At 42.7% G+C, this 10,744-nt stretch overlaps 1 protein-coding gene across 1 annotated transcript in view; it reads left to right on the forward strand.

Moving 5' to 3' along the window:
* Positions 1-9,971, forward strand: part of LOC131764290 (zinc finger protein with KRAB and SCAN domains 7-like) — a 34,675-nt gene extending 24,704 nt beyond the window's left edge. The window contains 1 exon segment of the mRNA XM_067005670.1: positions 9,033-9,971. Coding sequence (XP_066861771.1) covers positions 9,033-9,881 — 849 coding nt within the window. The 3' untranslated portion in view covers positions 9,882-9,971.
* Positions 9,972-10,744: the final 773 nt, after the last annotated feature.

Below are 10,744 nucleotides of genomic sequence, written 5' to 3' on the forward strand. Positions count from 1 at the left end.
CTTTAACTTAATTTTAAAACTATTGATCCTTCTCCCTAAACCTGTTCCTCTTTCAGTCTACTCTATTTCCAAAAGACAGTCTTATTTTAGTTGCTCAGATCAATAACCATGGAGTCATCCTTAATCAACACCCAATTCATTAGCAAATCATGCTGGACATGCCTTCAAAATATATGTAGACCATTTCTCATCACCTAAATCACCTCTAAGCTAGTCCAAGCCACCATCATTTCTCATCTGGAATAGTGCAGTAGCTTCTTAATCGCTCTACTTCTACTCTTGCCCACCTTCAGACTGTTCTCAGCAGAGCAGCCAGAGCTAATTTTTAAAACGTCATGTCATGGAGTGAAACTTTTATGCAAGGTTTGTGTCAAAATGACTAAGGACTGAAAGCAAGAAATTAGAATTTATAGAAAAACAGGTTTCTTGGCTCCATTCATATCTGATAGCTAATAAACCTTTGAACATGTGGCAGGAAAAAAAAAAAGGTAAGATCATGTCACTTCTCAGTCCCAAAACCCTCCAGTGTTATTTGGGACATATCCAAATCCCTTATGCACCAAAACGTGCGCCCCCTTCCTTCTGGTTTAAGGCCTTTGCTTCCTGATGTTCCATCTAACAGGAATACTCCACCAGCTACCCACATGCCTAAATTGCTCACTTCCTGTCTCTGCCTTCCCTGTCATCTATAAAATAGCCCCCCCACCACCTACCCCCTTCTCTCTCTCTCTCTCTACCTCCATCTCTTCCTCTCGCCCTCTCTCTCTCCCCTTAGGCACTACTACATTCTAAGGTATTTGTTTATCCATTGTCTCCCTGACTTGAAGGTAAGCTTCATGGGGCAGTAAATTCATTGTCTTCACTACTGTATCTGGAGAGCCTAGAACAATGACATAGCAGGCACTCGACACGTATATATGCTGCCGATAAATGGTAGCCGATCCTGACTTTGAGGCTGAAAGGTGAAGGATGTGTGAAAAGGATGACTTTTCCACTCAGCAGCCAGAGCTGGAGGTGTGACTTCAGAGAGTTTCAGTTCGAGGAGGGTAGTCTGGCCGCCCAGTTGATTGGTCCCTCTTCCCGCCCTAACCAAGTCCTTTCCCCAGGCTCCACCCCGTCCAGGGTCTCTCCGCCTATTGGCTGAACTCTCCTCGCCCTTTCGCCCTCTCAGCCAATGGTAGGGTAAAACTGGGCGGGAGGCGGGGCCAGAGCGTCCCCTGACCTGCGGGCTCGTGAAGGGGGCACAGAGATGCAGAAACCTCCCGTTGCCTAGAAGGACCAGAGGGTTAGGGTGGGAGTTAGTGGGCAGTCGGTGACGTAGTTCCTTCTCCGCTTTGTTCCAAGATATGGGTCGGGCGCTTTCGGTGCGGGGTATGTGGCAGCTTGGTGTGGGGCTTCGGGCCGGTTCTGGGAGCGGGTGGGGCATATAGGCCGGGGGCCAGGCCTCCTTCACCGCTGCCCGCTGCGGAGACGGGGGCGCGGCAGGTCAAGGGGTCGTTGTGGGCCCCGCTCCCCTTGTTTTGCGCTGCTCCTTTGTCTTGGGTCTCGTCTCCTCCGCGTAGCTGCTCACTCGGACCAGCTGACAGTGGTGACAGAACTGTATCATCCTTGTTGCTAGCCATGGGGCCTCCCTGGTAAAAGCGGTCCACGTCCCGCCCAGTCTCTCGAAGGGCTCCGCAACACCTAAGTATTTGGCTCAGAGCACTAATCCAATCCCTGCTGTGTTCTCAGTGAGGAAGCCGACCCAGAGAGGAGGGCAGAGTCTTGCCGAAGGTTACTCATTCATTCATTCAACAAATACTTAGCACCACTTATAGTGTATTAGATCCAGGGATTACAGTTGTGTACAAGGCAGAGCTATATTCTGGTAGGGAAGAAATGGAACAAGCTTGAAGGGTTAGACGTGGGGTCTGGGAATCTGAAGGGGGAAACACAAAACCGATTTTGAGGCCTAGTGATCCTGAGAGATGGGTAATCACAAAAAAATTCTCCTAGCATCCCTGTAAAGCCTTATTTCTTCCTGTCTTTAAAGACATTTGACTCAGCAGAGTTTCCCTCATCCCTTTTCTGCAAACTTTTGTTGGAAAGCTGGATTGCAGAGAACTTCTCACTTGGAATGCATTTTTCAATTAGAGGAGAATGTGGAGACTTAGATATCAACAGAACAGGTGAAAAGGAGCGACCGTGGTGTGATGGAATGAGGATTTCCTTCCGACGCAGAAGGCTTATCTCTTACAACCCACACAACCTTCAGCAAGTCATTCCATCTCTGGGAGCTTCATTTCCTCATCTTTAAAATGGGAATGATTATCCTTATTGCTCTCAGTTCAATAGGAAGGGAAGTGACCCAGGGATGGGACATTGCCCTGAGTGTCCACTTGCAGTTGAGCTCTCAGAGAACTCAAGTCGTTTCTTTGTGTTTACAATGATCCAAGACCCCTCTAGGAACTTTTTCACCAAACCAAAGGAAGAGATGAGGCAAGATCTGTACTGGGCAGATCCTTTGGAGTGAGGCTACTGTGCACAGGCGTGAAAGTGAGCCATTCCCTTCTCTTTGGCAGGTGAGATCTTTATTGTGAAATTAGTTAGTCTGGGGATGGGAATCCTGCCTCCTAGAGAGTATGGGAACCAGGTCTGAAAGGGAGCATTTCTCGAGAGAAACAGAGAAGTGGGAGGAGGACCTCTGGACCCTGAGGAGTAGAGTTTTGGTGAGGAAGGGTGATGTAGTGGAACTCAATTTTGGGTGTCAGGAGACTTTGGCTTGAGTCCCAGCTCTCCTCTAAGTTCCAGTTTCCCCAGCTCAAAATTTTAATATGAGACGAGGTGATCTAGGAGTTTCCTCCCAACTCTGACATTCTGAGAATCTCTGAGCAGTTAGACTAGGTCAGTCTCTTAGGGAATTTAAGCCCTTGGATGGCCCCATTGAGACAGAACTGCCAAGAATGTAAGTATTGTCATGGTGTTTCGACAATATGAAGCACCAAAGAGATAAACAGGTGGAGAGGAGGGATGAGGGTGGTCATGTGTGGAGGGTGCACTTCTCACCATCTCTACACCCAAATAGAATTAGATAGAATCCTGAACTTACTTAACGTTTCAAATCAAACATTTATTGAGCCCTATCCAGGCACTGTGTGGGATCCACATACAAATATCATGGGCCCTGTTCTCTGGGGGCTTAGAGCTTAAAGTATACATGTGAGGAGGGACACAGACATACACAGAAGGAATTAGGCTATAAGGCAACTCTATTTTATATTACAGATTTTTAATTTTTTTTTTTTTTTTTTTTGCGGTACACGGGCCTCTGACCGTTGTGGCCTCTCCCGTTGCAGAGCACAGGCTCCAGACGCACAGGCTTAGCAGCCATGGCTCATGGGCCCAGCCGCTCCGTGGCATGTGGGATCTTCCCGGACCGGGGCACAAACCCGTGTCCCCTGCATCGTCAGGTGGACTCTCAACCACTGCGCCACCAGGGAAGCCCTAATTTTTTTAAGTGAAGAAATTTTTATATGGTCAAATCTATCAGCTTTTCTGTTATGGTGTCAGCTTTTGTTTTATGCTTCAGGCCTAGGCCTTTCCCTGAGATCAAGATAATTTCTAATAGTTCTTTTTTTTTTGCTTTAAATTTTTACACTTCACTCATCTGTTTCTCTGGAATTTATTTTCAGGTATTGCCTCTTATTCATCACTCCACTGCAGCTAAACAGTAACCAAAGACCATGTGACCACTGCCTAGAGGGACCTGAAAGGCTGGTGATGCTGGTGAATTAAAGGAATACAACGTCTCTAGGTAAAACCTCTGTCTCTCTCTCTCTCTCTCAGAATAGAACTCTGCCCTTTGTGCGTTCCTCACAGCCTGAAATGAATGGTGCTCCTGAGATCAGGACATTCATCCATCAGTCTCAGGGATTTGTGGGTCAGAGACCTGTGGGGCCTCATTAGTCCTCTTCCATTTACTGGTTGTCTGAGATTGTAATTTTGTGCCCAGTTGCCTGGATACCCCTAGTGACTTGCTATCCTTATGGCGTCATCTGTCCCTCCTCCTATGTTTTTAGCTAAGACCCCACCTCCCTACTGCCTGGGAATTCTTCCAGAATTTCTGAGGGAATTTCCCATCCATTTGGGCAGAGGGCAAATAGTTAGGTTTCCTTTTGATCAAACTCTCTTCAAACTATCCCTACCTGCTCTCCTGATAAGTCTTGCTTCCTCCTCAGGTCCCCCAGAACCACCCTGAGCATACTTGCAGCACGTCCTTGTGCATTTCTCTTTCTCTCTGCCTGCCTTTAACCAAAATCTCTATTTCAGCAAGCTTATACATTTTCATGACTTCATCTGTCCCCTATGTCTTATTCTCAAATTAGTATTCCTGACATATTCTTCCTCCTCTTTTCTAAAGTGTTTTCCCACATCCCCATCTTTCTTAGTGATAGTACCATTCTCAATATTTAGACCTGGATCTGATGGCTTAGAATTCTTTCCTTTAGTCATCCTCTATATCCAGTCTATAATATATGCATATGCTTTCCTGGAAATAGCTGGACTTGTTTTCTATCCTGTTGTTATTCTGGACTAGGGTCTCAGTATCTCATACATTTGTTTATTCATTCAGCAAACATTCAGCACCTAGAAAGTGGCAGGCCCTCTAATGGTCACCCATACTGCATTCCTAAACTTCTCTCCCAACTCATTTCCCTTCTCCATTCATTTTTTCAACTCTAATCCATCTGGGCTAATCTTCCAAAAGCATTCTTTTCCTAATTTCACTTTTGAGTAGGGTGATACAAAATTTATTGTCCAAACTGGGATGCTTTTGTGAATTAAGGGGGGCACTATTTTTTTTGGGGGGGGGGGCACTATTAATAATGATGCTGGAAAAAAAAATTTTTAATAAAAAAATAAAGAATAATGATGCTGGAATAGCAGGTATAAACCAGGACTATTCTGGGAAAACCAGGGTATACGATCACCCTACTCCTAGGTGACAGCTCTTGGATTCTTTCTTTTTATTTTCCTCAGTTTACTCCTCATGGGATACCCCAGCTTCCTCCTTCCTGTTTTCCACTTCATGAAGCCCAGAGAAACATGAATGTTCTAGGGGTGGAGGGAAGTCTGGGACTAGGGGAAATGAATGGTAATGCTTGAAAAACTTTGTTCTTGACAAGTGAGAATGAGAAGGAAAGTAACAAGAAAATAGAATAGCAAGGTAGAAAAAAGAATATGGAAAATAGAGGGAATTCCCTCGTGATCCAGTGGTTAGGGCTCCGAGCTTCCACTGCAGGGGACACAGGTAAGATCCCTGGTCAGGGAACTAGGATTCTGCAAGCTGCGCCATGGCACAGCCAAAAAAACCAAAAACGAATATAGAAAACAGAGAGGAAATTAAAGGTAGATTTCACTCTTCCATTTAGAACTTGTTTCCAGTTGACCAGCAGATTATATCCATATTTTTTGCCCCGTGATTTCAGTGTTCTGACTGGTATCACTTCACACAACTCAATTGTTTCATTTCCTCATTTGTTCATGAAACAACAAAAAAAATTTTTTTGTGTGCTTGGTATGTGCCTGGAACTTTGCTAGGAATACAATAATGAACAAAATGGACAAAAATCCCTGCCCTCATAAAGCTATGTGATAGTTTAACCTCCCACTTATTTCTGAGTACATCAACCCTGTGCTAACATCCTTTTGAGAAAACAGTTCTTGCTTATCCTCAGGTTCAGCCAAAGTTCTGCCATTTTAAAGCACCTTTCCACAAGCGTCTCAAGCCCCAATACTCACTCCGTCTCCTAGCCCCCTTCATCCCCTGATTGGGTACTTTGTAAATTTGTAATTTACTCTCTTAGTGTATTGTCATCACTCCATTGTAAGTTCCTTAAAAGTAGGTATGATATTTCACGTTTATATTAGTTTCCTTGGGCCTCCATAGCAAAATTCCACAGACTGGGTGGCTTAAACAACAGACATTTATTTTCTCACAGTTATGGAGACTAGAAGTCCAAGATCAGGGTGACTGGCTGATTCAGTTTCTGATGAGGTCTCTATTCCTAGCTTGTAGATAGCCACCTTCTTGCTGTGTGCTCACATGGCTTTCCTTGGTTTGTGTATTTGGTGGGAAGGGGGCAGTAGTGCAAGTTGAAAGTTAGCTCTCTGGTATGTCTTCCTATATGGACACACTAATCCTACTGGGTCAGGGCCCACCCTTATAACCTCATTTAGCCTTAATTACCCGCTTAGAACTCACATCTCCAAATATAGTCACATTGGGGGCTTGGGGTTCAACATATGAATTTTGGAGGGACACAGTGTGTAACAGAACTTTTTTTTTTTTGCATTCAATAATGGTATTTATTGCTTGTGACAGACGGAGTCATGTAAATACCTGGTTATTAATGTTCTTCCTGAACATCTCTTTTTGGAAGGCTGCAAGACTAATCATTCCATAACAGCCTTTAAGGATATAATAGTACTGCACTAGCTAACTGGGGAGCATTGGATCAGCCATGCCTAGAAATGAGACCTCCGGGGGCTGGCTTCAGGGCACTGTCTCATTCTGAATCTCTAACATACTTTGTTCTAGTAATTATGGGAATCTGTTCCTCTAAAGTCATTTCCTGAGTTTTCATAAGTAATACTGTAGAAAGAAGAAGAATTAAACAATAACACAAGTTAGCAGAGGACAATTTGCCAGCAAAATGGGACGCTTTCATAACAGCAAATCCATAAACTTATCTACCTAGTCATCCATCCATTCATTCATACCACAAATGGTTTCATTTTTCTGCAACAATGCTTTTTAAAAATTTCCCTGCGTGAGACCCAGGACAGAGATATGTACAGGGTAGAGTGTTCAATAATAACTAGTTTAAGAAATGTATGAAGAAAAGAAAGTTTCAGAGAAGATTAAAAATGGAAAAGAAGCTGAGAAAGAACCGTCAACTTTCTCAGAACTCTGGAGGTGGCTTCACTTGCTGTCCTACTCTGCTCTGCAGTTCCCCTGGCTTCTCACTGAGTTTCTTCCCCCTGCTAACTCCTGTTTGATTAGGAGGGTAATAGCAGCTGGATGTGAGTGTGCTCAGGCTCCTGCCAAGAACCCTTCCTCCCCCACCATTTTCTCTGCCTGCCCTCCATATCTTGGGCATGAGTCTGTGTATATGTGCCTGTGTATCATATCGGTGGCACCCACCCTTCTGAGATGTGAATTCTAACCTCCACAGTTCTCTTCCTGCTGGCCTTGTGCACTCACCATTGGATATGTCCCTCCTTCAGAGACCATGACTCAGTTTATCAGAAAGCTATGGGATAATGAAAACTGGTCAAACTTTTTGAAAAACAGTAGGTAGTACTACAAAACAACATCATTCCTTCTGACCCAATGACTCACTTGTGGAACTTTTATCCTAGGAATGTATGTCAATGAGAAGAAAACTTTATATGTATAGAGTGATCATGATAGCGTTATTAATAGTGGTTAAAACTCAGGGAGCAACAGAAATGTCTGACACTAGCAAAATTGTAGGTAAACTGTAAGCAGTTTAATTGGTGGTGAATTATGCAGTCAGAAAATTATCATATGAAGAGTTAATAGCAATCTGGAAAAATACTTATAAAAATTAAGTAGAAGAAGTAGGATGCAAAATTGTATCTACTGTATATTTACAACTATATAATTATGAATATGGACAAGTCTGAAAAGGAACATAGTAACAGGAAAATTAGTCATGTGTTAGTATCATGGAGTCATCTTTCAGTTTTCTTTTATGACTCAACCCCCTGTAGGTTGAGGTCTGCTAGGGATATCTATATGTCCAGAGTTTTACGTCAAACCAGTTGGGAAATTCCTGCTCATCCCTGACATTGGTTTCATGTATCGGCCCCTCTTGGTTGTGCTGCCCGCTGCTCTCACCCTATTGCCATCTTTAGATACTTTACCACTGTACCATGCAAGGTCCTATTAGAGTTTCCCCTGCCATGCTTTAATTAACACTGTTTCCCAGTTCAGCCTCTCAGGTTCATCCAATAGACTGCTTGGTGAAAAGCAGACGACTGAACTAGCACATACAGCTGGATCCAGCTACAGACCAGCCCCTACAGAGTAAGCTGTGATGTGACTACGCTCCAATATTGGAAGAATTTTGTTACCCCTATCACAACAAAGTTTAAGAAGAGGGATGTAGTACCTAGACCAAAGCAAAAGATGAAATCTTAGTCATACCTTAAGACAAAATCCGAGTTACTATTCTATAAAACAATTTTTGAGCACCTATTTTGTTCCAGCTACTATATCACTGGTACTAGGGGAAACAGGTCAGCATGAACTAAATGATAAACTGATCTGAAGATTAGTCACTTAAGCTACTGAACGAAGGATCTTTCCGTGCATTTTTTCTAGGGATCAGATTAGGAGTTAAGATGGCTCCAATTCTGGGAGTAGAGCATGAGACAGGAAGAAACCAGGATGGGTTTTATACTACTCATCGTTCATTCTGATGCTGGACATGTTGGGCTCCTGTTATTAGCCCCTGGCTTTCCATAAGCCTTTCCATTGGCCTCTATGTCTATCCTCATTTTGCTCATCTTTTTGATCAGGTCCCCCTGCCTTTGAACACTTACTTTTCCATGAGGGACCTTGTGTTCTGCCACATCTTGTTATCCTTGGATAATTCTCTTTCCTCTAGTATAGACAGCAGGTTACATGTGCAACTTTTCTTTCTTCTGTCAGATGGTGAAATGGGGATTGAGGAAGTATTGATTCCAAAACATCATTCCCGAAAAATCTGAATCTCATACTTTCAAGAGAACTCTGCAGAGGTGTTGCCAAGGAAGTCAGTGTTTAGAAAGCTCCTCTGAAGGGAAAGGGAAGACTCAAGGGGCCACTGGGATGCTTCAAGCAAGAGAAAATGAGGAGAAAGACGAGAAACTTCAAACAGAAGACAGTTAAGGATAATAAAACATTCACAGAAGTGAGTGACCAAGAATCTGAAAAAGACGACCCTACAATAAATGAGAGAAGTCAGGCTGAAAAGAGACAGTATGTGTGTACTGAGTGTGGGAAAGCCTTTACTCAGAGTGCAAACCTCACAGTACATGAACGAATCCACACAGGAGAGAAACCCTATAAGTGTAAGGAGTGTGGAAAAGCATTCAGTCATAGCTCCAACCTGGTTGTTCATCGGAGAATCCACACTGGACTAAAGCCCTACACATGCAGCGAATGTGGGAAATCTTTCAGCGGTAAGTCACACCTCATTCGGCACCAGGGAATCCACAGTGGGGAGAAAACTTATGAATGTAAGGAGTGTGGGAAAGCATTTAGTCGGAGTTCTGGTCTCATTTCACATCACAGAGTTCACACTGGCGAGAAGCCCTACACTTGTATCGAGTGCGGGAAAGCCTTTAGCCGTAGTTCAAACCTTACTCAACATCAGAGAATGCACAAAGGAAAAAAAGTTTACAAATGTAAGGAGTGTGGGAAAACATGTGTTTCTAATACAAAGATTATGGACCATCAGAGAATTCACACTGGGGAGAAGCCTTATGAATGTGATGAGTGTGGGAAAGCTTTTATCTTAAAGAAGACCCTTAATGAACATCAGCGACTTCATCGTAGAGAGAAACCTTACAAATGTAATGAGTGTGGGAAAGCTTTTACTTCTAATCGAAATCTTATTGATCATCAGAGAGTGCACACTGGAGAGAAACCCTATAAATGCAACGAGTGTGGAAAAACCTTCAGGCAGACTTCTCAAGTTATTCTACATTTAAGAACCCACACAAAGGAGAAACCCTATAAATGTAGTGAGTGTGGGAAAGCCTATCGTTATAGCTCACAGCTTATTCAACACCAGAGAAAACATAATGAGGAGAAAGAAACGTCATAAATGGCATATATTGTTGGAAGTGGGGCTAACTGCTACTTTCTGGAAAAGCAATTTTTCAGTATCATCAACCTTAATTCTCTAAGAATTCATACAGGGAAAGTAATCAGAAGTAGACAAAGATTAACAGAAGGGCTATTCATGCCAGCATCATATATAACCAGAGGAAGAAAATTAGATTTTCAACTGTACAGGATTTAAGTGAATGATGGTCTAGCCATATGATGGTTTGGCACCCATTGTAAACATTTTTAAAGAATATTTAATGCCATGGGGGAAATGATTTAGATGAAATGGAAGATAAAGAGAAAAACAATGGAATACGATACAAATTTTTAAAAAACATTTATGCAAAGGAAAGAAATGGGAATGAAATAATACCAAACCAAAATGTTAACAGTGATTATCTCTGGGTAATAGGATTATAGGTAACTTCTATTTTCTTCTCTATACTTTTCTATGCTTTTTAGATTTTCTACAGTGAGAATGTAGTACTTTTATATTTTTCTACAGTGAGAATGTACTACTTTTGTATTTTTAAAATACAACGAGTACATGTTCGTTTTCACTCAACAGGGTTATGAAAGGCGCATAGAACATAGACTCTAAAGTCCTGGGATTGCACCCTAATACTGGCACTTAGTAGCAGGGGAACCCTGAGCATGTCACTTCCTTTTAGAGCCTGTTTCCTGTGTATTATATCATAAATACTAGTTGTTGGCTTCTGCAGTTTTGAGATAAATTGACTTTACAGTTGTCAACAGAATATATAATCCACTTTCTTAATCACTGTTAGGTTAAAAGAAAACGGCAAAGCTTTACTACATTCTCCTCTCCCACAGTTGTAGAAGGATCCGCAGATAATA

The sequence above is a fragment of the Kogia breviceps genome, chromosome 10 (assembly GCF_026419965.1).
Source record: "Kogia breviceps isolate mKogBre1 chromosome 10, mKogBre1 haplotype 1, whole genome shotgun sequence".
NCBI lineage: Eukaryota > Metazoa > Chordata > Mammalia > Artiodactyla > Physeteridae > Kogia > Kogia breviceps.